General features: G+C 40.3%; 3 protein-coding genes, 1 long non-coding RNA gene and 1 other non-coding gene across 5 annotated transcripts; 2 read left to right on the top strand and 3 right to left on the bottom strand.

Moving 5' to 3' along the window:
• Positions 1-8,765: 8,765 nt before the first annotated feature.
• On the bottom strand, positions 8,766-8,837 carry TRNAT-UGU (transfer RNA threonine (anticodon UGU)). The gene has a single exon. It is a non-coding gene; the product is annotated as a tRNA-Thr (tRNA).
• LOC148873400 (uncharacterized) lies at positions 8,790-10,443 on the top strand. The gene is made up of 3 exons (XR_016095113.1): positions 8,790-9,126; positions 9,269-9,455; positions 10,158-10,443. It is a non-coding gene; the product is annotated as an uncharacterized LOC148873400 (long non-coding RNA).
• A 1,137-nt stretch (positions 10,444-11,580) lies between these two features.
• Positions 11,581-18,974, bottom strand: LOC148873399 (uncharacterized). The gene is made up of 3 exons (XM_088963313.1): positions 18,342-18,974; positions 16,031-17,166; positions 11,581-12,303 (listed from the first exon to the last, which is right to left on the bottom strand). Exons 1-3 carry the CDS (start codon positions 18,682-18,684, stop codon positions 12,220-12,222), a joined length of 1,563 nt encoding a protein of 520 aa, XP_088819439.1. The 5' UTR covers positions 18,685-18,974; the 3' UTR covers positions 11,581-12,219.
• Positions 18,975-22,010: 3,036 nt separating this feature from the next.
• On the bottom strand, positions 22,011-22,978 carry LOC148873398 (uncharacterized). The gene has a single exon (XM_088963312.1). It carries the CDS (start codon positions 22,754-22,756, stop codon positions 22,196-22,198), a length of 561 nt encoding a protein of 186 aa, XP_088819438.1. The 5' UTR covers positions 22,757-22,978; the 3' UTR covers positions 22,011-22,195.
• A 2,275-nt stretch (positions 22,979-25,253) lies between these two features.
• Positions 25,254-26,223, top strand: LOC148873397 (uncharacterized). The gene has a single exon (XM_088963311.1). The coding sequence runs from the start codon at positions 25,452-25,454 to the stop codon at positions 26,010-26,012; it is 561 nt and encodes a 186-aa protein (XP_088819437.1). The 5' UTR covers positions 25,254-25,451; the 3' UTR covers positions 26,013-26,223.
• The last annotated feature ends 210 nt before the right edge of the window (positions 26,224-26,433 follow it).

Below are 26,433 nucleotides of genomic sequence, written 5' to 3'. Positions count from 1 at the left end.
ACCAGGAAAGGTGTCCCCACCCCGTGCGCCCGAGGATGCAACATCTTCGGAGCCCATCCCTGCGGTTGCCGCTTCTTTGGGCAGCGAGAAGGTAGTTCAGAGCATCCTGACTCCAAAGTATAGCCTTCTCAAGAGCAAGAGCACGGTATATGCCGAGGAGGTCACAAACTGGGCCGAGCTGTCGGTCGCTCAGCTCGGAGCTTGAGCGGATACCCATTGTATGGTGGTAAGTTCTGTCTTGACTTTCAATTTTGCACTTGAAACTTTTCTTGTACTAATTGTTCTTCTCTTGGCAGGTGAACTCCGTTGTACATGCTCTGACGTACCAGTCCGACTTGCATATGAAGCGGGCTCTTGCAACCAAATCTTCATCTCGTGAAGCTCATGCAGAGCTGAATTTAGCCCATAGCGAAGTCAACCAGCTGAAGAAGGATGTGCGGGCTCAGAAGGAGCTGATAACACAACTGTTGTCCAAGAAGGAGGAGATCACGAGGGAGAAAGCGGCGTTGAAGCGGGAGGTGGAGAACCTCGAGGCCCATGTCAAGGAGCGAGCTGAGATACTCCTCCAGGCGATGGAGGAGGCAAAAACCAAGGTCGTCGTGGAATATAAAACCTCAGAGGAGTTCCATCGAGAGCTGATTGAGGCAGGGACAGAAGGCTATCGCAAGGGCTTCAAACTTAGTAGTAGGTGGCTAACTCGACACGAATTCCCTCAACTTGACCTGAAAGACATTACTACTTCGAGGGTCACAGATGAGATGGTTGTCGAAGCTACCGAAGATCCGGACTCCAAGGCGGAAAGTGATAGCGAGCTGCTCATCGACATTGAAGAGATTGGTGCTGAGGCCTCGGCTAATGGCGAAGAGCGGCAAAACGAATACTTTATCTTCTACATTGTATACCCCAGGCCACCGAGCTCATTCTGTAGTGATGATTTTTTTTTGTACCAAACTCTTATATCAATGAAATACATTTTTGACTTATCTTTTTGTTCAAAAATGTTCAGTGCAAATAACTCCCAAACTGGCGAACAAAACAAGTAGGAGTAGATGTATAGGTTACCTCAGACTGTCGAGCTACTGAGCTAGACAACAAGTAAGGATAACTGAGAATTTCTCCAAGTGAAGGTTACCCCAAACTATCGAGTTACCGAGCTAGACTACTAGTAAGGGTAACTTCGCATAGTGTACGCCGAGGTGAGCATTGTAGGGTATATACCTAACTTGCCTGCACACAGGCTACTCGCTTAAATGTCGATTGTCCCTTTGAGCTAGTGGGTTCAACCTATTATTATATGTCGAACTGGGCTAGACATCGTAGGGTTTATACCCGAACTGTCTATGCCTTAGGCATTAGTGGTAGTTTGCCTATGCCGAAGAGGCGACTAGGACTTGTCTGCCCATGCCGAAGAGGTGACTGGGATTTGCCTACCCAAGTCGAAGAGGCGACTAGGACTTATCTGCCCATACCAAAGAGGCGACTGGGACTTGTTGTAATGCCGAGGTCTTATGTCAGCTCAACATCATGGCCCTTGGGCTTCTGGGAGTGACTCGCCATCCTCTCTCTAGTTCAGCAACCACAGTTAGTATCGTCTCAGGATGCCTCTGACACTTGTCGAACTTTTTGACAAGTTCAAGTGCGTCTGCCTTCATTGTGGGCCAATAGTACCCTTGTCGTAGCGCTTTTTGGGCGAGAGCCCTGCCCCCCAAGTGTCCGCCACACAAGCCCTCATGAGTGTCGTGGAGAACGAGCTCAACCTCTGAGGGTCACAAGCAGCGCAAGTAGGGAAGCGTGAAAGATCTCCAGTACAGCCGTCCGTCTATAAGGACGTGCTTAGTCGACTGGCGCTCTAACCTTCTGGCCGCATTGCGATCTACAGGAGGGTTTCGTGAAGCAAATAGCTCGTCAGTGGATCAATCCAGTTCGACTCTGATTGTTCTAAAGGAGTGACCTCGCTTGCACCACCCCACCCCTCGAGAATGCTAGGCCGAGGTAGGTCCTCTATATACACTGTCCTCATTGTGTTACTGCTCGTGCTGGCTAACCGGGACAAGGCGTCAGCCTCAATGTTCTCGGATCTCAGGATCTGCCTTATGAAATAAGATGGGAAGTCGCGTAGTACTTCTCTGACCTTGGCCAAATAAGCAGCCATGGTGGGGTCGCGGGCTTCATACTCGTTGACCACGAGCTGGGAGTCATTGCAAATGATGAGATGTTTAGCCTTTACTCTTTTCGCTAAGGTGAGCCCTCGTACTCTGCTTCGTTGTTGTACGCTGTGAATCCGAACCGTAGCGCATATTCCAGTTTCACCCCGCTTGGACTGTACAGAATTAAGCCTGCTCCACTTCCTTGCTGGTTGGACGAGCCCTCAACATGGAGGATCCAGGGCTCCTTGTCCCAGGTCGGACTTGCTCGAACTGGGATTGGTGTCGCGCTGGTTGATGCTTCCTCCGTGTGCCCGAGCTCGGCCAGTTCAGGGGTTGCGGTGCTGAATGTGCATTCTGCCATGAAATAGGCTAAGGCTTGGACCTTAATCGTCGTTCAAGGTTCGCACTAGATATCGTACTCACAGAGTTCGATAGCCCATTTTGTCAGTCTGCCAAACACCTCGGGCTTGAGCAGGATCTGCCTCAGATGCTTGTTGGTGAGGATGATGATTGTGTGGGCTTGGAAGTAGGGATGAAGCTTCCAAGCTGCTATGATTAGCGCGTACGCCAGCTTCTCGATCTTTGGATACCTTGTTTCAGCATCCTGCAAAACCTTACTAACATATTAGATGGGTCGTTGGACCCGATTTACCTCTTTTATTAGTACCGAGCTGACTACCTTGTCACTCGCGGAGAGGTACAGCTTTAAAATATCTCCCTCCTCGGGTCGGGTCAAAACCGGGATACTAGCTAGGATTTTCTTTTCTTTTCTTTATGGTTGACTACCTTGTCACTCTGTGGTCCACTCGAAGTCTTTGCTTTTCTTCGTGGCTTTAAAGAAAGGCAGGCAGAGATCTGCCGACTTAGACATGAAGCGGCTTAGAATGGCTATCCTGTCATTCAGTCTCTGAACCTCCTTTAGTTTGCGAGGTGGTCTCATATCTAAGATGGCCTTTATTTTCTTGGGATTGGCTTTGATGCCATGTCGGTTGACTATGTAGCCTAGGAATTTACCCGAGGTGACAACGAAGACGCACTTATTGGGATTTAATTTCATGTTATATTTATGCAAAATTTCAAAGACACTTTGCAAATCATTTAATAAAAAATTTGAAAGTTGGGTCTTAACGACCATGTCATCTACATAGCACTCAATTTTGTTGCCGATCAACGACTCAAAAATTCTATTCACAAGTCTTTGAAAGGTCGCCCCGGCATTTTTTAGTCTGAAGGGCATAACCTTATAACAGTATAGTCCAAGCTCGGTTATGAAGGTCATTTTTTCTTCATCGGCAGGGTCCATTCTAATCTGGTTGTATCCCGAGTACTCGTCTAGAAAGCTCAGCAACTCATGCCCTGAGGTCACGTCCACTAGGCGGTTGATCTTGGGCAACGGGAAACAATCCTTTGAGCAGGCTCGATTCAGGTAAGTATAATCGACACACATGCGCCATTTACCGTTGGCCTTTCTTACCAAAACTGGGTTGGCTACCCAGCTCGGGTAATGGGCCTCCTTGGTGAAATCGGCCGCTAAGAGTTTCTTGACCTCCTCGTCAACTATCCTCCAGCGCGAGGTTGCGTTTTTTCTGTCTAACGGGCCTAACTGAGGGATCAGTATTTAGCTTGTGAGTTAGGACTTTAGAAATCTATGCCGGACATTTCTGTCGTAGACCATGCAAATATGTCTAAATTTTTAAGTAAAAAACTTACTAGCTGAGAGTGAAGCGGTTCCTCGGTCGAAGCGCCGATCTAGAGAGTCTTAGCTGGACCATTGAGATTGGGATGTGAGTCGTCTCTTCTGTTGGTGTAGCTCGCTCCTCGGCATTCTCCGTAGGTCGCTCGAGCTCGATGTCAACAGCTAACTTGGTTTTCCCCTTGAGGGCGGCAACGTAGCATTTCAACACTTGAGTTGGTCACCTCACACAACCCTTACTCCATAGTCCGTAGGGAACTTCATCACCAAGTAGTAGGTGGATACTACCGCACGTAGAGTGTGCGTAATGGGCCGACCTACTATGGCGTTGTATGGGGATGGAATCGCGACCACTAAGAAAGTGTGCTCGAACCTTACAATATTGGGTCACGTGCCGACCTCTACAAGTATTGAGACTCGCCCTAGCGGTCTGACCTCCTCGTCGTTGAAGCCTACCAAGGGGTATCTGTCGGCTTGAGATTGCTTTCTTGGAGCTGGAGCTTGTCGTAGACGTCCTTGAATAGAATGTCGGCCGAACTGCCTAAATCCACTAGGACGCGCTTGACTTCAATGTCATTTATCCTTAGCTTTATTACTAGGGCATCATCGTAAGGATATTGAATCCTACGTGCATCATCTTCTATGAAGTAGATGTGATCTTCGAGCCTGGGTCGCTTTGGTGGGTTCTGCTCCTCATTCTCTAGTTCGCGAACTGAGGGTCAATCTACTGCCGAGGTGTAGCCCACGATAATGGACCCGCCAGTAATCATGTTGATCACTCCACGGATCGGCCTTTCTTCGGGCAAATGTCGTGGCGGCTGCTCACTCTGTCTACTACTGGACTCGGGGGCATTTCTTCTCTGGTCCCCCTGTTGATCTGTGTGGCAGTCAGCTTGATTCCTGTCTTCTTTTTGTATGAAGTTTTTTAGATATCCGTGACGGATGAGCTCCTCGATCTCGTCGCGGAGATTTCTACAATTTTCTGTACTTTGTCCATGGTCTTTGTGGAAGTGACAATAGACATTTCTATTTTTGGTGGCGGGATCTCCCCTCAACCGAGGTGGCCACTTCACGTAGGAGGAGTCTTTGATCGCCATAAGGATTTCTCCTCGCTTTGCGTTGAGGGGTGTATAGTTCATCCTTTCAACCGGCGGAGTTCGGGAACGCCGACCTGACTTATGAGATCGAGAAGGAGATCGGCTCTCGAACTTGTTTCCTCCCCTAGTCGGGGACTTGCGCTTTCTTCATTTGTTGTCGCCATTACTTGTGTTGTCACCTTCTCTTTTCTTATTTTCTGCTGGATTTTCAGTCTTCTGGTTCATTTCGTCCTCGGTCCCGATGAACTGATCGATGAGCTTGAGGAATTCGGTGATGTCTTTAGGATTATTAGCCATTACATGCCACTTGAATTCCCTATGGGTTAAACCTTTCTTTACTGCCGTAAGCCTCACAGTTGGATCTAGATCGGGGATCTGTAAGCAAGTGTCATTGAAGCGTTTGATATAGCTTCTGATAGACTCCCCTTCTCTTTGCACTACATTAAGGAGGCTTTCTTGGGACCTCGGGCACTTCTTGCTGGTAATGAAGTGCGAGGTGAACATCTCTACAAACTACGCCCAACTTCTTATTATTCCTAGTGCGAGGTTCCGGTACCATGTGCGAGCTACTCCTTTGAACGTGGGGGAGAATGCTACGCACATGCAAGACTCGTCAGCCCCAGCTAGGTGCATCTGGGACCGAAAGGAGTCTACATGGTCATTTGGATCAAAAAGTCCATCATACTTGTCGAGAGGAGTCATTTTAAAGTCCTTCGGCGTCGGGGTCGCCAGGAGCTCGGAAGAGAGAGGGGATGACCCGGAGAGGAGAGGAACTGTCTTTGTTGCTACTAAGCTCGCCTCCAGCAGTTCGGCGCGCTTTGCGACGTCTTCGCTGATGCTTCTTCGTCGGCTCCGCATTAGTGCTGCTGACCTCTGTCTAGTCGGGAACTGTTCTGGTGCGGAGTGGCTCTGGATGCTGAGGCTGACTGCCATGGACGGAAGGGCCTTGCCTTGAGTTCGCGGCTAGAACCCCAAACCGGTTTCCCACGAGTGAACCTACTTGATGCGAGGGCCGAGGTAAGATAGCCCTGACGGGCTGAGTGTCTCCTGATCTGCGGAGTGACATGTCTATCCCTCCTGCTGTGGGATGAGACCTGGCTCCCAAGAGGAAGTGGAACCTGGGGAGTCTCGCCTTGGCGAGGAGAATGAGTGTTCTGAGGACGAGGCTGATTCGGCTCTACTACTGGGTGCCGGGGTGGAACTAGCCGCTGATTATGCTGCAGTGGAGTAAATTGTTGCTGATACTGTTGCTGGTAGAATTGGTGGAGGACTTGCTGTTGATAGTGTTGGAACTGCTGGACCTATTGCATTTGGACCTGAATGGCCCGCACGTAGTGTACCAGGTCATTGAACTGGGATTGACCGACTCTAGGGGGAACCACAAACAGTTCAGCGAAGGTCACGCCAACTACAAAAGGGAGCGGCGCGTTTACCTATGTAGTCGCTTAGGGCATGGTCAGTGTTGGAACCCCAGCCGCAATAAGCGCTATGGTGAACTAACCAATGCAGACAGACGGGAACTGAGACTGCCCCCTGGAGACGTTCACTTCATTGTTTTGTCCGGCATTGCTGGAAGGTGCCATGGATTTGAGTTTGTTATTGATAGTGGAAAAGGCTTTCTTGTAGTGTTTCCCACAAACGGCGCCAAACGATGTTGTGCGATCTAGCTACTCCCTACTGGAGGTGATCTGGCTTCTAGTTGGATGACGAACTAGGTTGATCTGCAAGAAGAGGATCAGAGAACCTAGGATTGCTAGCCCGATGAGGTCGCTCCAATGCTTAAGTTAGTAGACTGTTGCGAGCTAAAAAAGCTTAAGAGTGTAGAGAGCTAGAGAGCAGAGTAATCGCACGTACCTTGTGCCCTTGGGGTTGGAGCCTTTATATAGTTGAGTCCTCGCGAGTTTTGTGGAGCGGTTCCGGGATTCTCATCACGATGAGATCCATTTTCGCGTTAACTGAGGGATAACATCGTCAACTAATAAGGCTTATTAATTCCGCCCGAATCGGGCGGGGAGGAGATAATGCTAGCTGTTACACGATGTGATCCCGTGTGGTTCAGAATCTATTGGAGGGATTTCCGGGGTCACCACATAGTGATCCGAAGTTGGTATCCCCGAGCTGATGCTTTTAGGTGCGAACTGAGTCGAATGCCGAAGTGCCTTGTAATCGAAGTGATCCTATTGCGATTTAATACCGAGGTGTTCTCGTCTTAGGTGACCTTGTCCCGAGATCACCTTATGCCGAGGTGGTTGAATATCCGAGCTCGATCTATTATGGATTGGTCGTGTTAGGCTAAGATATCATCTCTTGGTCAAGTCGTGTCCACGTGTCCCTTCTTTACTAGGTCGGGCCAAATCACCATTCTTCAAAACCCAGAAAAATCACTTACATAATAGGGGCATGCATAACATGTGTCAATTATTCTCCAATACAGTAATGCATTCTCCACATCCGCATAGGCACGTAATCTTCAAACGTAACGTAATGTTTGATTTATTTGAGGGAAAAATAAATGATTTACAAATATTAGATTTGAGGAGAAAATAGAAAATAAAATGTTAACCATTCTTTAAAACATTTTGTCAAACATGCTGTAGGCAGGTGAACAAACTAGGCAGAACAGACAAACTGGATGGGCGGGTGGAATGCATGGGTGGGTGGGCAGGGCGTGTTACACGTGATGAGCGGATAGGTTAGGTGGGCAGTCAAGCATTTTGTTGGGGAATTTGATTTGTATGATATCTGAAAAACTTCTGACTAATCAACTGGAACTTACGTGGTAGCAATCAGGTGCTGTTTATCAAAATTCATGGATATCATATTTTTCGGTAATATCCAACGATGGGCCATAGCTTCCTTGGACTGCGAAAACACATCCAACCAGTTCGTTTGAAAAGGAAGAAAACTTCTGAAGCTTGGTTATCCTCTTGGATTTGTCGTAGTCATTGCCGTTGAAGAGAAACTACCACTAAGAGGTGTCTTTGTCCATTGTCTGAAAAGGGGTGAAGTGAAACCGTCATTTAAGCATGGATCCTAAAAGGGTAATTTAGGAATTTAAAAAACATATATGTCACACGCTAGCATAGGTTGTAATTAATCAATTTGTTAATTAAGTATTTTATCCTTAAAAAAAAATAAAATTATAAGTTCAACCCATTCTAGCCCGTTGAAGGATCAAAGTTATTGTTCATTTGGCCAAAAGGATAAAATGAAAATAGAGAAACAAAAGATTGAGGCAAACGAACTTGGGTAATTAAGGTAAATAGCCTAGCTTAACTTGGTAACTAAAACAAATTGGGCCTTTAAATTACACATCCTTGTAATTTTCATTTAGGCTGAATTTGGAAGGGGTATATATGCAAATTTGTAAAGTGTAAAACCTTATATTTTGTATTATTTTGTATGTATTTATACTGTACATATTTACATTTGTACTACTTCCAAATTGAACCTTAGAAAATGCATAAAAAATGTCCCAGTGCAAGTCTACTGGTTGAACTACACATTCAATTTACAAAACTAACCTCTATCACTGAGATATAAGGACTTCAAGTTTCAAAATATAACTATTAAGGTTATGTTTGGTTTAAAGGAAAAAGGTAAGAAATGGGAGGGAAAGATAGGATAATGTATACATGGTTTGTAAAGATTTCTCTGCCTCCAACCACGGCCTTAGGAAAAGGGTAACTTCGTACCTTTTCTGTAATTTTCATTTACAAAATGCACAAAAAAAATGCCCCCGTTAAGAAAAGGGTACCATAAAATACAGGGGTGAGGGGGACCTCCGTACCTCTTTGTAATTTTCATTCACAAAATGCAAAAAAAAAATGCCCCCATGCAGGATCGACCTACAGGCCTTTAGATTACAAGACTGACACTCTACCACTGAGCTATAGGGGCTTTAGGCATTCAAAACTCGGAAATAATATTATAACCTAAAATAGTAGATTGGTTGTCCCCAAACACACGGAGAGAGAGAGAGAGAGCATCCATCATCCATGGCTTGAAAAGGAGGAGCACGCGCTGTCCCAGAGATGGACACGATGAGTCTGGAGCAGTTGAAAGCTTTAAAAAATCAATCTGATCTAGAGGCGAATCTTCTAAAGACAACTCGAGCAACATCTTAACTGCTACTGTTCGTCTCGTGATATATTCCAATGCTCTTCATGATCTTTCACTCCGTCCCAAGGTTCTCTCTCTCTAGATCTCTTTCTCTCTCGCACAGATACACACAAACACTACAGACCAGGACTTAAATCTTCAGTCTGTTTTTGTTCTTTTGATTTTCAGCGATTTCAGGGTTGTTATTTTATTTTCGAAATTGAATATAGGGAAGAAAATGCTGGTGCCGCTTACGGCTTTCCTGGGATACTTGACGATGCCGATAAGTTTTTAGTAGTCGGTGTTGGCACTGGATACTTCATCGAGGTTAATTGCTACGGCTTCTCTTTATGTTCCTGGGATGCTTGACGATGCCGATAAGTTTTTATTCAGTGTTGCCACTGGATACTTATCGAGGTTAGTTGGTAGGTTCATATATTGTAGCTTAATTTTGTTTAAACTCCTCTCCTTCGGGGCTGGCCTGGCCCAGCTCGTTTTATATCGAGTTTGGACAAATTTTTAAGCCTGCAGGATTGGGCTTGGGCTGCAAACACCGGGCCGATTTTTTTGAGTTAGACTTGGACTTTCCCAAATAAGCCCAACCCGAGATCAAGCCTAACCCAATAATATTATATAATATATTATAATATGATTAGAAGCAAAAAGAAGTATTATATTATAATAATATATAATTAATATATTATCAAATTTCTGTTCAGATTGGGCTTTATATAGGACTAGGCTTAGTCATTTTTTGTTTATAAAGAGGCAAAGCCTAATCTGAACCCGTCTTGACCCAGCCTAGCCCAGTCCAACCCATGAACAGGTCTATTTGTGATTGTGAATAACCAATACATGACATTCAATGATTCAAGTGCCCGTAAAGTGATGTTTTGATAGTTTTCTCCTCGGAAAAAATTGGATAAAGTATTTAAGAAAGCTTGGTGAAGTTATCCCTAATATATGACATTTAAATTTCCTGGTAGTAAGTTTTGAATTTCGGTTGTTTCCAAGTTTTCTCTTTTGCTTGATCATTTAGTAATGTGGTTTCTGCTTTTTATCATGCATGTTATTACATGGAAAGTTAGGATACAATTAATGTTGTTTTCTTTCTTGCAGTTCTGCTACCTGATCGGATTTGGGTTCTTCTCTTTAAAGTCTATTGAAGAACTCCCTGTGCATCTCATTTAAATTTCCCACATTAGTTTTTTCCTTTTTGTTTTTATGTATAGAAATCTTTCATTCTAAATTTTTGTGGTATCGATGTGATACCCACACTTTTAATTTTTGGCTTTATTTATTTATTTTTTGGCTTTATTTGTGTGGTCTCAAGATGTTTTGATAGTTTTCTCCTTAGAAAAAATTGGATGAAGTATTTAAGAAAGCTTGTTGAAGTTATCCCTAATATATGACATTTAAATTTCCTAGATAGCTGCTAGATCTAGTAAGTTTTGAATTTCGGTGAACATGGGTAGAGTTTTCATTTTTCACTGTAAAATGATTCTAATCCTAAGGGTTGCTTCAAATTGGCCACTTCAAAGCATGCATTAAGCATTCAATCTAGGGACTTATATTCTATTAGGTGTCTTTATTTTACCAAGTTTTCTTTCTTGCTTGATCATTTAGTAATGTGGTTTCTGTTTTTTATCATGCATGTTATTACATGGAAAGTTGGTATACAATTAACACCAGTAAAGCCAAACTTTCATATGCGATAGTTATTTCTTTTTTTCCAAGGTTTCCAAGGAAGCTTGGAAAAATTTTTCTTAAATACTTTAACAAATTTGGGTAATGTGGTTAATTTCTTTTTTTCACATGCATGCATGTTATTTCTTTTTTCTTTTTTCTTTTTTTTTTTTTTTGCCTTTCTGTTTTTGTCATTGAACACTTTATAGAGTAAATACCGGGTAGTGACACTTGAGAGCCTAAACTTTCATATGCGATGGTTTAAGTAATCTAAACTTTCTGAAATATACATTTTAGTCCAAAGTCCAATTCCGTTTAAAAATGATGACAAGAATAAAATTATAAAAATGCCCTTCTCTTTTTCATTCTTTTTTATTTTTGAATTCAAACAATGGTGGCAAAAAATTATGGTGGGCAGTGCATTGATATTAAGGATGGCAATTTTCCCCAACCTCGATATATATAATTTCAAAATCAGAGTTGGGGATGGGAATAGAATCCCTGTCCTGAACCTGTTCCGATGCCATTCCTAATTCCTAATTTGTATGGGTTCAGAAAACATTTAAGCATATTGTTGTCTGAAGGCACAAAATATTATGATGGGCAGTGCATTGATATTAAGGATGGCAATTTTCCCCAACCTCGATATATATAATTTCAAAATCAGAGTTGGGGATGGGAATATAATCCCTGTCCTGAACCTGTTCCGTTGCCATTCCTAATTCCTAATTTGTATGGGTTTAGAAAACATTTAAGCATATTGTGGTCTGAAGGCTTCACTAGAGAGTTAAATGTTCTCTGCAAACTTTGGCTGCTTTGTTATTTCGTGAATGACACTGCATGGATTACATTGATATTTTGAATGTGACATGAACAAGAATTGGAATTATGCCATAGATGCCTTTCCTTGTAGGTTCCATGTGACAAGTTGCTAACAACACAATCATCTAAATCTAAATATTTAAAAATATTTTAAAAACAAAAATAAGGAAAGTTTCCCATATGCTTTCATTGCCTAATCAAACAAAGGAAAATTAGTTTTCCCTACTTTTTCATTGATTAACCAATCAATGGATAGGGAAACCGGAAAACTTTTCCATTCTTCCTTTCCCTTCTCTCTTTTTCCCTCCTTTCTATATTTTTTCCTTCCCTTCTTTCCCTTAAAACCAAACACGGCCTTAAATCTATGTATCAGCATTTGCTGGACGGTCGAGGAACCACTCGACACCCACTTTGTGCAATGAGTTTGATTGGAGATAATATATCCATATCTGGGTCGTACAGTATCCTGGCCAAATGATGGTTTATCACACTTTATCCTGCCCTTGAACTGTCCCTCTCAGCATGCAAATTTGTTAACACCCAAAGGCATTTGTATGCTGCAGCCATGTTGGAATCTGGATCTTCCCTTGCACGCATCACAAACTCAAAGATGTACATATGCTCTCCTACCATTACCATGGGAATATCCGGAATCTAAAATTCATTTAGAAGTTCAAGCTGGCAAATTCAATTTGCAAAAAGTACGTTTCATCCATGTAGAAAAGCAGTGCTTAGCCAAATGTTCAGGTAAATCCACCTACACAACATGACATGACGAATCAGAAAAGCCTGCAGTTCATAAGAATAAATGGAGTAACAAATATGAGATACGTCATAACAGGTCATCTAGCATTAGATGAAACAACCAACAACAGGCTGGATTTCTTTATTCTATTCATTAGGTAAAGCTTTGGATAATGAACATGGTATAAACTTATAGTCTGACCTCTGATGAAATAACACCCTTTAGGCATCTGTGCATCATTGATATACGAGTACATGACATTTATAGGAGAAAAGTCCTAGTTGGGTGAATATGGTGGGAAGAAGAGAGAAATTAAGGATCTGTGATCTGAAAGTTATTAGATACGAAGTTCCATTAAATCAACTCCTAAATTCCAATTACAATGACTCCATATAGATAAAACATGACAGCTCGGATTGACACCAATTTCAACTAGGGAACTGACCCAAAATAAATTCAAACTTTCTGACTACTTTAAAACTAAGGCAACTCATTAAGTAACTCATAGGAACACTAAAATAAAGACTAATTCCTAAAATAACTTTAATGGTACCTTCCTAATGCTACTAGAATTAACTTATTGTAAAGACAACAGGAATTGCTAAAGAGGGTAAATCATGATTACACTATGAACAGTAATTATGGCAATTACCAAAATGGTAAATTTGAAAGTTGACAGTAATTATGGGAATTACCACAAATGGTAAATTTCTAGAAAATTGACAGTCAGCTCAATTCCTTAGACACTAACTGAAAATACTAAAGCCCAAATAACGCAAAATTACAGAATTTCCATTATTTAAGAATATGAAGCATCTTGATTTCTTTTTCGGCTTTTCCAAGGCTTCCCTTCTCTGCTTTCGTGCCTGCATCAATCATCTTCCCTAGAATTTGTCACCTATCTAAAATAAGGCAACGCTCTGAAATACCTTATTAGACACCTATAGCTAGTGCTTCCAAATGAGAAAACACCATGTATTGTTCCACCTAGAGTCGCCTCTTGGGAAGTGGCTTCTGTAAAATTAAACATCTCTCACCTACTCTAAAAGAAAATGAATGCAAGATCATATTTCCTCGTGGCCATCATGTTCCTTCAGGATGAATAGTCAGTTGGTCAATCAACTCTTTGATTTGTGGCTAGGAGGCTTAAGAATTTCTTGTTGCATCTAGTTGGCTGAGTGATAGACATACAATTTTATCAACATGCCCAAGCTGTTGTTTTAAAAACAAAGAAGATAATAGCAATTCTTTAACCAATATTCCCACAATCTCTTATGTATTCTTGTTATTTTTATTTTCTAAGTTAAATTGTACCTTTTTTGTCAGCCTAAATTAAGTTAAATTGTACCTTCTTAAATGTGTGTACATTCCAAACAAAAAATCATATTAAAGAAGTCTTCAAATATGTAAGATCCAACTGCAATAATGCTCATTAGTAGAAATCGCACTGCTCCCCTCATCTTTACCAAATTGCTCTAGTGAAGGCCTATTGATAGCCTAAATTGCTTCCAACATTGAGCTCTCTAGAGTTGGGTGTCTAGCACACTTTGAGGCTGTAAAGTCTGAGGTGTCAAGAGAGGTATTTTAGATACAATTAGGGTTTCCACTTCTCAAGGATTAGGGTTTAGCAATGAGTACCCTTCTAGACTTAGGCCCCCATTTCACAGTTAATTTCGGATTCCTAATCCACATTCCATCTCCTGCTTCATAGAATAAAATCATATCATCAACAAGCTGCAAATGTGTGATTGATACCCCATCTTGCCCAACTTTTCGTCCCCTCACCAATCCCAATGAATCTTCCCTAGAAATTATTTTCCCAAGGATCTCAGCGATTAGAGTGAAGAGCAAAGGTGAGAGAGGGTCCCTTATCTAATTCCTCTCAAAGCCAAAAAGAAATCCACCACAATTCCATTCACAAATATAGAATGATGACAAGTCCGAATTCACCCCATTATCCACTTACACCATCCCTCCCCAAATCCAAAACTTCTCATCACTTCCAACAAAAAGGACCAACCCACCATATCATAAGCTTTTTCCAAATCTAACTTAAATAAAAAACCTTTTTTTCTTTCCCTTTTCAACTCCTCCACACTGTCACTTGCAATTAGAATTTGATCAATGACTTGTCCATTCTTCACAGAGGCCCCTTGATTTAGTCAAATAATATTTGGGAGAGCAACTCTAATCCTTGGAAACAGAACCTTAGCTATTATTTTATATAAGCTATTCACCAAGCTAATGGGTCTAAAATCTCTAGGATGTAAAGCATCGAATTTTTTAGGCACCAGAGTAATGAAAGTTGAATTCAAATATGGATTTATTATTCCTCTCCCAGAGAATTCATTGAAAGCTTCTTGCAAGTCCTCTTTTAATATATCCAACAATCTTGGTAAAAGGCCATTGTGAACCCATCCGGCCCAGGTGCTTTACATTTGTCCATAGAAAACACAACCTCTTTTATTTCCTCTTGTTCAAAATTCCTCTCCAACAAAACTTTAACCTCATTTTGTTCTCTTGTTCCTTCTGCATGCACTCCACAGGCAGCTGTGATTTTTTTGAACACATGCTGCTTTGTTCTCCTCAAATGGCATTAGGATAGCCAATTCATTAGTCTGAACTTGTCCCCATTACTGCTTCTAATAATTCCTTCCAGTCATCTACCTTCTTTTTAGAAGACACCACCATCTTTTTCTCCCAGTTTTCCTTATTCCCTCTCAATGCCACCTTCAGAACTGTTGCCAAGCAAATCAATGACACCTCTTGCCTGTCCATCTCTGCCTTTTCTTTCCTATTTTCATCTTGACACCCTAGATTCTCCTTTTGGCACCTGTTCTTCTCCATATTACTCCAAATCCTTGGAAAAATGCAACAACCTGTTTTGATCAAGTCAGCACACTCAACCATAGCAGTAGGTAAGTGCAACTAGATTTTCTATGTAGTTTGTATTTACTCTAATAATTATTGATAGAGGTGGTCATTTAAAGGCATGCAAGTAAGTATGAAATACGTATGCATTTATATATAATTTTTAATATGGAAAGCCTGTATGCTCTAGAAAGTGTCTTGGAATCACCAAAGCTTTAAATACAATATGTGCATGAGTTTTCCAAATGAATAATCAAGTTACATGTTTTTTTGTTGTTGTAAGAAAGTGCCATAGCATGTAAGATACATGAAAAATAAAACAGCAGATTGTAATAAGGTGTTAGTGTCTGTATTTAATAGAATATCAAAGAATATTAAGAAATATGAAAAGAAAAAAAAGTTGAATAAGATGTACAATACATACACAGGTGCATATAAAAGAAAGTTGAACACCTAGAAATGACAGGGATGTTGTATTGGGAGTTGGAATCAAGGTATCCGTTGAACAAAAAAAGTTATAAAGGGGAGGTCTGACTGGTGAAAACCTGCTAGGTTCCAACAGATTGGGGCTATTAAAGGGTTATGCTGGGTTATATTTTGGTATGACCTGTAAGTTTGTTCTTTGTCTTTGTACTTTTTGGGAAAAGAATTCCTGTAGTTAAAAGAGGGTAAAGAGTTGTAATGATGTGGGTCTTGACTATTGTTCTTGTGGGGTGACATCATGTCACCTGTTTCTGCTTTCTCTTTTCTTTAATAATTTTTTTTTATTTATTACTAAAAAAATAGTATCTAGATATGCATACATAAAAAGAAAAATAAAAAACATATAAGATATGTCTTCTTGTGCATGTTTGTATAAAAAACTTACACTGCTCCATGCAGAAGAATAATCATCAGTAGAAAGAAACCAACTTCCAGCCCCAGATTGCAAACTCCTCCATCCAAGTGAAGAATCTAAATCCACCAGCTCACTATCACTGCTGCCAACATGATCATAGCTCCTTCTCCTCTTTTTCTTTCTAGATTTTGCTTTTTTCTTCCGCCTGGATCTAACAGAACCTCTTTCACCCAATTCAGACCCACTTTCATCTGAGAAACCCTCAGGATGTAGCAAGGCATACTTCTCAGACATACGAAAGCTTATTCCATTCTCAATGAATAGTGTTTCCCATGATTTAGTAGTCTCACATTCTTCTGATAATCTGTAGTGAAGAACCCAAGATATAAGCCCAAGCCATTTTATCATTTCTTTTGTCTTCATGCTCAATTGTTCTTCCATGAGTGGGGCCCAAAAATTGGTCATGCCCAAACTTGTACTTATCTCAAAAACAAGATCCTTGATTTTTCCTTTTTGCTCTTCATCATCCTCATCACGTATGAGTCTTAGAAGTTGTCGGCCTTGACTAATAATTGCATTTAGTAGGAGTAACTCATCGATTGATGCACGACCATTACACGAAGACAATATAATCTCAAGCCAACAAGAAGGGTGAACAAGATCCTTGGGGTCCATTCTTGAAGGAAGCAACCCACAAATCATGTTCAAGAAAGCAAAGAGGTCTTGCTCGTCAAGGATAATGAGAAAGTGGTGACAGAGATCAGAAAATGTCTCTTCTTCCAAGAACACATTTATGACTTCCCATACTTCTTTGGAATCCTCTTCGTACATTAAACTGACAAAATGATCCACAAAGAACTTGGTATCTATGAGAAAAATTTCACCCCCTTTCAATGATTCAGCAAGCTCATTAGATGACCAAAATTCAGGCACATTTTCCAGGAAATTTTCAACTGTTCGTTGGACATCCAAATCAAGAAAATAATGAGGCTTTGTAGCAACCATTGCAGGTGATTGTCCATGTTTTCCTTTCCACTCAAGCTCCTCCCAGCAAATATCCCGATTCACAAAAGCAAACTGGGACAATGCCCTGGAACCTTTTCCGTGCTCAAATTCACCACCAGTGAAAAAAACATCAAAAAACTGCAATATACGCTTTGAATTTCCTGCATAATTTAAAGTAATGATGTAAAAATGTGGGGTCCATCTAATGCAATCAAACCATATCTACATCACTACATGACCAAATAAAGCTCTAAGTTCCAAAAGAATTTAGATATGGCTCAAGTCTGGAATAAGGGAGCCCAGTCCCGGTATGGGTAAGGAGCTAAGGGCATACCCAAGGACTCAGTGGAAGTAATTGTGTCCAATGTAAGAAACCTAACTAACAGTTGCTAAATAATACAATAATCAGAGTAGAAAGCAGAAACTAAGGCATCCACTGCCTAATGTGTACATCATAAAGCGTATGTTTGGTTCTATGAGCGTTTCCTGAGAGGCGATTTTCAGATAAACGTTTATCTGAAAAACACTACTTTAAATGTTTTTTGCTTTTTCTATTTGGTTGGACGTTTTACGGGCGTCTGAATCACCACATCAGCATTTCATTTCAAGAAATGCCCAGGCATTGGGTGAAACATGAATTTGACATTTCCCCAAATACCCCATGCACATAAATCAAAACGTTTCAGTTTTCTAGTGTTTATTTGATAAATGGTGAAACCAAACGGTGGTTTCATATGCAATAAATACCAACACCTATATGGTGCTGATGTGGCAGCATTTTTCAATAAACGCCCACGGAACCAAACGTATACAAAATCAGTTTTCTAACTGCACATTGTTACATATGGTGCACATTTATGGCACTTGAATTCGGCATTTGATAGGTTAAGACTAAGAAATCATAGAAAAATGGATATGCTATCCTAACAATTCCATCCACTGCTTTCAATTTAGGTGGTCAAGAAGAGAAAGAAATGGAAAATAATCTAGGAAAAGAAGCCCATAACCCATTGACATAACCTGTCTATATTCAAATCAAAGGTACACCACCCAACCCAGTACATTAATCATATGAACTGCTTTTCCATTCATTAACAAAACTTAATGGCAGGTTCAGTTCTCTGAAGACCGAAAAATATAATTTGAGCATTAGAAAGAAAAGCAGATAGCTGTAGTACAAAATTGAAAGAATGCATACACTAAAGATACAAATGCAGAATTGCAATTGCCATTTCCCAAATGAAACAATATTACGACATAAAGCAGACTATATGATTACAGAAAAGAGAATATATTGACAGAAGAACATAATACATGAAGGGTAAAAGCAACCTGCCTTGGAAGAACTTCTCAAGGATGTAGCTTTTCTTGGCTATGATGTCCGCAGCTTTATGAGGCCTCTTCTCGAAGATCACCTGGATGAGTTGAGAAGCTAGGGCTCGTTTTGGAGGCCTAGAACTCAACAGTTTCATAAATAGTTGGCGCTGATGACGGGGAGAGATGGGATTAATGCACGATATGGTGTTGCAGAGCCACATGCGAGCCTCGGATCGAATTCCAGACGTGATAAGTGACCATAGAACGGATTCCAACTTCTTCAGAAGATCTAATTTGTCTCTGAAGGCATCAGCGTCTCCATTTTCAGTCTCGAAGGGTTCGGTTAGGAACAACTGAACCATTGATTGTTTCTTGAGAGCTAACCACTTCCCCTGCTTCAATGCAAGAGAGAGTCAGGATAACCAGTGAGTATAATTGTTCAGAGCTCTGAGAATGGAAAAAGGGTTTCCTTCTCTCGGTTCACCGTCTATTATCCTCGCAAGTTCGCAACGGGAGGATGCAACGGAGCTCTCTGACCAGAGAATGGAAAAGAGTTGGTCAGATCGGGCTTAGTCCGGGCTCGGGCCTTAGGCCCAAGTCTTAGGGTTGGGCCTACATTGACCTTGACCCCGGCCTAACTCACTCAGTAGTCAGTTCGGATCTGCTGACCACAAACATATTTACTAATCACATTCACCCACTCACCTAACGAGGGTAGCCCAGTTGGTGCGCCAGATGAATTTGCCAATGCAACACCATTTTCTCAAAAAAACACCTCTTAAAAAAAGGCAATGGTTCCAAACACTACCTATATATCACCAATACTTCAAATATGGAACTGAGTGAACATGATCAACAATATGTTGTGCTTGTGGTCAGCAGGTCCAATTTAGCATGTTTTGGATGTAAACTTACTAATATTATTTTCCCCCTTTTCTCCGATTTTACAACAGAAAATGAACTTCATCTAGGGGGGGAAATTCTTGTTACATAGTGATGGACCATGAGACCAGGGCAAAGAGTGACCCTACATACAATCAACTACCTCATCAAGATCCAATTCATTTATAAATTGAAGCTCACATGCACCTCCACCAGATAATTAATTGTACCAACTATATACTTGGTTCTATGACAACAACAACATGGACCATCAAGTGCTAAAAGGCACAATTATAAACATCAAAAGTGGAAGAGATGAAGAAAGCAAAGACAACATTATCATTCTTTTAAAATGTATCCAGTTCCCATTTGCAATTACTTAAATCTGAGCTACACAGGAAACTAAAAACAAAAATTAAATTTTTGACTCAAGCTAATTCCTAAATTAATTTTACTAAGATGTGCCCAGACCTTATATCTATAAAATATTAGTTTTGACACTAACACATATTAGTTCAAATATGTGTTATATAGCCTGTCAATGATATCTGAAATTCTACCACCTGTTCTGACATTCAATTCAATTATCTTAGATTCAGATGGTATGTTCATATAATAGGATTGGATTTGGATTTTGTAATATGCATCCGATTATAATTATATAGGATTCAAATTTGACTCTATCCATCCAAATAAAATCCGAATATGATTATATTACAATATGTATTGGTTTTAATATATAAATTTATACAATTATGTTCAAAGGTATAAACATTTTTATATAATATTATATATGAATTTAAAAATAATTTTTTGCATTTAAAAATATTAAAGTGAAGCCAAATTAAGTCCAAATCCAATTCGAGTTCATTAGGACTCAAATTCAAATTTGAGGTCTTTAAATCTGATTGAATTTTTTTTTGTAACAATCTGATCAGATTTAGGTGCAAGTTTTCAATAATTAGATCGAATTCAGCTGCTGAATCAGATCTGAATCTCATCCATTTACAGCCACACTGATATAAGCTTAAAAAGCAGCTCAAATTAACAGTACAAGTACAAATATGTATAGTGCAAATACAAGGTTTTACATTGTTTTGCACTATATATGTTTATACTTGTTCTTTCCAAAGTTTGTTTGTAGTACAAATTTCATTTGCGCTAGTCATGAAGATCTATATAGACACATAGATCCATGGATTCATACATCTCGATCATAAAAAGAATCAATAGAAAAAGAAAGAATCAGAATTGATCAATATCTTTTTTGAAACAAATGTAAATTCCATGGATGGAATAAGGTTTGACCCTATTCATGGGGATTCCGTAAATTTGCATGGGTGAAAATAAGCTGAGTGCAAATTCCAGTTTACTTTTTGCTTCATATTTGCATTGCTACATAAAGTAGCCCCCACTTTATATTAAAGAGAATGGAGATACAAGGAATTGTTTGTTTGAGAGCTTGGCGGGAAGCAACATGATGTGGTTTCCACTTTATATGAGAGAGAATTCGGGTATGAGAAAGAGTGTTGCAAACTTTGTAACATCTCTCGGGATACAAAAATTTGTCACTACAGTGACTGCAAATGAGACAAGTATATATTTTGAATCAGTAGGAGTGCATAGTTATAAGCAGATGCAAAACTGAAGCGAGTGCAATAGGTCACATTAAAAATATTACTTAGAAATGAAGAAGATGACTCTCTCCTCTGCTACTAAGTGCTTTAGAATATGTAATGGTTCAAAATACATAGCATGGATATTGTCTAGGTCCGGGCTTTTTTTTTTTTTTTCAAGAGAGGAGGAAGACATTTAACAAACATTGTTTGATATAGATACTTGCATTTTCTCTAGCCGATTCTGCAATTAAGAATGTAGTAGAATAAAAAGTGAGAGTGCAGTGGAAAAACAAACCCAAATAATAGTGTAGGTCTAACTACTTCTGCAATTACAACAAAGATGAATAGTTTTTCCTCTCTTGAGGTTCTTAGAAGCGAGCAGTGAGGCAATAGTGTTAGGAGAGGTTTTAGGGGAAGGATACGTTTCTTATAAGATGTTTGTCAGCTAATTGGGAAGGGGGTAGAAAATGAGGAGAGATAACCTCTCTCTCTCTCTCTCTATCTCTCTCTATCTATATCAATTAGTACAATTTACAACTGGAGGAAAAAGTTGAACATTTTATTCATTCTAAGAATTCATAGAAAGAACCAGAAGGGTAAAAAGTTACTTGATCAAAAATGATCCTTCTATGACTTAACTAAATAGTAAGAAATGCACAAGAGAGTCAGAGCCTGAGTCTGCACAAAACACTAAGTAATAATGTAGTTCTCACCAATTTGCATTGATGAACTCAAAACGTTTCAGGTGGAAACAACAATGGTAATTAATGCACTACAACAAACGGATGCACATCTAATGCATAACAATTTCTTTTGAGTTTTGACATAGAAATAAATCACATTTCAGCAAAGATCTCATAAATGGCCAAAATTATAATTTTTGTTAAATAATCATAATCAGAAGAAATACAACTTGAGAGTCTCGTGCCTCAATTTCTAGTTTGCCTCTGCTCACGTGATAATTTGTATAGCAACTTCCTACTCAAATTCACCTCTTCTGATCTTCCTTTTGATCTTGCTTCTTTTTGCACGTGTGATTTTGGGGACCGAGCTGCCCATTCCGTCAACTTCGCAGTCAAATGACTGAGACAGAGAACCAAAGGGCTAGATTATAGAAGAACGTTCTGTAGATTTCTGAGTGGTTTAACCCCTCTAGAATTCTCCCATAATAAACTAAAAAGAAATACTTTCAGGACTAAATCATATCCCATTATGTAATCAATTACAATTAATAAAAACAGAAAGAAATTAATAAAATTGAACAAATATAATATCGACTGTTTCTACACCAATCAAACTCAGGAAAAAGAAACAATAATAACGTAGCCCGGCATGCGATCGTGACGAAGAAACACATCTATGAGTGTTCGTCTTAAACTTGGAAGGGCCATGGCCAGTCATTCATGCCCTCATCATGGATCTTGGCGCTCCTCTGCATCGAAGCACTTCTTTCACCATCTCCTTCAACGTAAGCATAATACCTCAACGCAAATGCCAGAGCTAACACCACCCATTCCAAGCAAAACATCAACACGCAGAGCCCACCTGCCAGTCTCAAGATCACCACTGCATCTTCTTCCCTAACGTAAGACTTCAGTTCCCCCAAGAAGTCACCGCTTTTGGAAAAGATGAGCACTGACACCGCGCCTTGAAATATGGCTGTAAGGACTGTCGCCACCATGTGGACTGCATACCATTGGTTGGTCCTCGATGAGGCCGCAGTGCAGCCAGAGACCGCCCCTGCTATTGTGAAGATGTGGAGAAGAATGAAGAAGAACCCACATAGAGATGGAATGAGCCGGAGGGAGAGGGTAAGGAAGATACAACTTGAAGCTGCTCCCAGGAGGATGTAGTTGCAGAGAAGGAAGACCTTGTGAGTGTGGTAATGTGATTGACTGTTGGAAGATGATCCATTGTCGATGGCCAACCCCATTGTCGAAATTCGCCTGAATCCTGAAACGGGTTTCTGATATAATTGGGTAGTTGTGAAGAGAGATTGTCAAGTGGGCAATAGGGGTGGGGTGGTGCCTCGGAATTTGATCAAGGAGATGCTTCTCCGACAATAGATTGATGGGTGGAAGAAGATGTTTTCAGGTGAATTTTCCGGTCAGTGATTTCTGAGGAAGGGAGATAGACATGTCGAATGAGAGAGGCGAGAAGAGAAGAAATAGGGAAGGAAATGTGGGGCAACTGTCTGATTTGGAGCTTGACAGTCGGTGGAAATGTGACCGTTGATGGAGAGGAACGTTGGCAAACGAGTATAACGGCTTCTTCTGCTTTTCTCTTAACCCGAAATGGACAATTTCGCTCGGAAGGCACATACTCGGACATCGAGTTTTTTATTCGAAGAAGAAAAAGACTACTTAAACATCCCTTGGGTTATCTGACAAACTTAAACCCCCCCCCCTTTTCCCTTTCATTAGTCATTACTCTTATTAATGAATGCTTTGCATTTGTAATCCCATTTTTACCCTTGTCAAACTTTGTTAGGATGAATATTTATAAAGGAGGGATCTTAAAAAAAATTGTGAGAAGTTGGAGTTTGAAATCCAAATTGAAATGGTCCAACAATTTGGTTGGATGGAATCAAAATCCCATTTTCATTTTTGGTGGAATGGCATTTTCCTCCCCCATTTGAGAAAATGGCATTCCCTCTCCTTTTCTTGGAAATAAAAATCCATTTCAAATTTTCAATTGATTTTGATTCCCGTCTAGACCTATTTTTAGGTAGGAGGCATACGATCAGAGTTGATCTGCAGCGTAGTCTACCCCTCTTGGCCCAAGTGTCCAATTCACATTATTTTTATGGAGTCAGAGAGAGATACAGCCTAACGAAGAAGGGTCCTGCCCTAACTATCCATTACGCTACACAAATATACCTACGATCCCACAGGAGATCCGAAGAGAATTCATAACTTTCCAGCAAAAAACTTTCAGCAACATTTCGCAACCCTGTAGTGAAACTTTGATTTGTAGGGGTGGACTGAGTCCAGATCTCCTACACAATTGACCTGCACATTTTTTCTCCACATCCTGTCATAATGTGCCACCTCAATATTGCAGGGTTTAACTTTTACATGTGCAAAAATTAATTAACGGATCTTAGGAAACTTATGTTTCTTTTACTTTTTTATTTTTAAATACTAAAATAAATTAAAAATGATAAAAAAAAAAACCCTTTCTTCTTCAATGAAGGTTTGAGCTCTTCCATTTTCTTTTCAAGAAGGGAAATCTATGTATAGGTTTCTTAGGTTGTATTTTCTCTTTAATTTGTTATGATAAGACATTTACAAAAAGAAAAATTAAGGCAAATATAACAGCCCAGAGCAGACTCAAAAGCCAAGAAGGTTGAAACACATTATGGGAGACTCCATTGGTCAAGCTTTTCTTTGTCTCCCAAGTTGTGATGTCGAAAGGAAGTATTGAACAACAGCAATGTTGTACAAAGGCATGGAGATTGAACACAAGGAGTGAAATGAAGAGTTTCGGCCTTTCAGGTGTTCACGTATCCATGCCCATGTGTAGATTTGTTTCAGATCATGAAAGAGGAACTGTGACTGAGCGTCTAAGTGATTTTCCTCAGTTGCAGATAGAATAAAGGAAATGTGAAAATAAACTGCAAATCTTATCATTTTCCCTTTGTTGTAAATTAGAAATACAGTTTATTTCGAGAGATCAGGCAAATAATTTCCCTAAAAACCATTAGGTTTTTTTTTCTCGTTTTTGTTTTAATTTATTTTAACATTTAAAAATAACAAAAAATCAAAAGAATCAAAAATTTTCCCAACATCCCTTAATTAGTTCACACATCTAAAAGTTCAAATGTATAATGCTGACTTGGCACATTATGATAGGATGTACAGGAAAAATGTACAGGTCGTATTGTGCAAGAGATCCAGCTCATTTATTGGCAGGACCACTGTATTAATTTTTTGTTTTAGTCTTGCGTTAATACAGTGTGGTAGCAAAAATGAATTCCGTAGTAAAACTCCACTCGGATTCAGTTTATGTATTTAGGTGAATGAAGTCTTATATCGATAATCTTAATGGATGTAAAACCTCGTCAGTTATAAAGTTTTACATCGACTATCGATATAAAAACTATATCGATCTTATCAATATAAAACTTTTCATCAATCATTATTTTCAACAAAGGAAGAATCACTTTCTGGTTCACTGTAAAATATCATCAGTTTAAAATCAAACACTAGTTGGTCTTTTGAGAGCTGTAAAATCACATCAGCATTTAAAGGAGAAAAGTGTGCAGCATCTCTAGAAAAGCAGAACTAGGCAACAACTAGCCGTTACACTCATTTGCAATTGCCAACGTTTCCCCTCCCCCATCAACGGTCATATTTCCCGTCTGTAAACTGTAAAGCTCCAAATCCGACCGTTGTCCGTGCCCTACATCCCCTACATTATTTCTTCTCTCATCTTTCGCCTCTCATTCCACATACTTCCCTTCCTCGGGAATCATTGCCGAAAAATTCACCTGAAACCACCTTTTACCCATCAATCTATTTGCCTGAAAAGCATCTCCTTTGATCATTTTCCGAGGTGCTTCTATTGCCGACGACAATCATCCGCTCAGCCACTAACCAATTTCAGGATTCAGGCGAATCTCTACAATGGGGTTGGCTATCGAGAATGGGTCATCTTCCAACAGTCAATCACATTACCACACTCACAAGGTCTTCCTTCTCTGCAACTACATCCTCTTGGGAGCAGCTTCAAGTTGTATCTTCCTTACCCTCTCCCTCCGGCTCGTTCCATCTCTATGTGGGTTCTTCTTCATTCTTCTCCACATCTTCACAATAGCAGGGGCGGTCTCCGGCTGCACTGCGGCCTCATCGAGGACCAACCAATGGTACGCCGTCCACATGGTGGCGACAGTCCTTACAGCCATATTTCAAGGCGCAGTGTCAGTGTTCATCTTTTCCAGAAGCGGTGACTTTTGGGGGGAACTGAAGTCTTACGTTAGGGAAGAAGATGCAGTGGTGATCTTGAGACTGGCGGGTGGGCTCTGCGTGTTGATGTTCTGCTTGGAATGGGTGGTGTTAGCTCTGGCGTTTGCGTTGAGGTACTATTCTTATGTTGAAGGAAATGGTGGAAGTAGTTCTTCAATGCAGAGGAGTTCCAAGGTCCATGAGGAGGGGATGAATGACTGGCCATGGCCCTTCCAAGTTTAGACAGACGGGCAAAAGATAGAAGTGTCTGTAATTACTCCGGCACGATCATATGCCGGACTACTTATTTGTTTTCTTCTGTTTGATTGGTGTGGATACAGATGAGATTATATTAATTCAATTTTGTTCATTTCTTTTTGTGTTCATCGTAATTGATTATATATTGTAATGGGATTGATTTATTCCTGAAAGTAATTCTTTTTAGTTTATTATATATTGTTTCTCTTGCCTCTTGAATCGTTATTGGGTTGTTTTTAATTCGGTATTTAATTTTGTTTCTTGCTTTTTTTTTTTTTAATTCACCACCCAGCCTGAACAAAATGCTTTGAGTTGTTCCGGTATCTGGGAAACACAGGGTTGGGTTCTGCAATATTTTTGGATGATGCTCAGATGCTCTGCTCCTCCAGTCAATAAATCTGGTTCG

This window comes from Nelumbo lutea, chromosome 1 (assembly GCF_056320005.1).
Source record: "Nelumbo lutea isolate HS-2025 chromosome 1, American lotus-T2T, whole genome shotgun sequence".
Classification (NCBI taxonomy): Eukaryota; Viridiplantae; Streptophyta; class Magnoliopsida; order Proteales; family Nelumbonaceae; genus Nelumbo; species Nelumbo lutea.
Note: the sequence above shows the minus strand (reverse complement) of the source record. Positions and strands in the feature narration are given on the sequence as shown.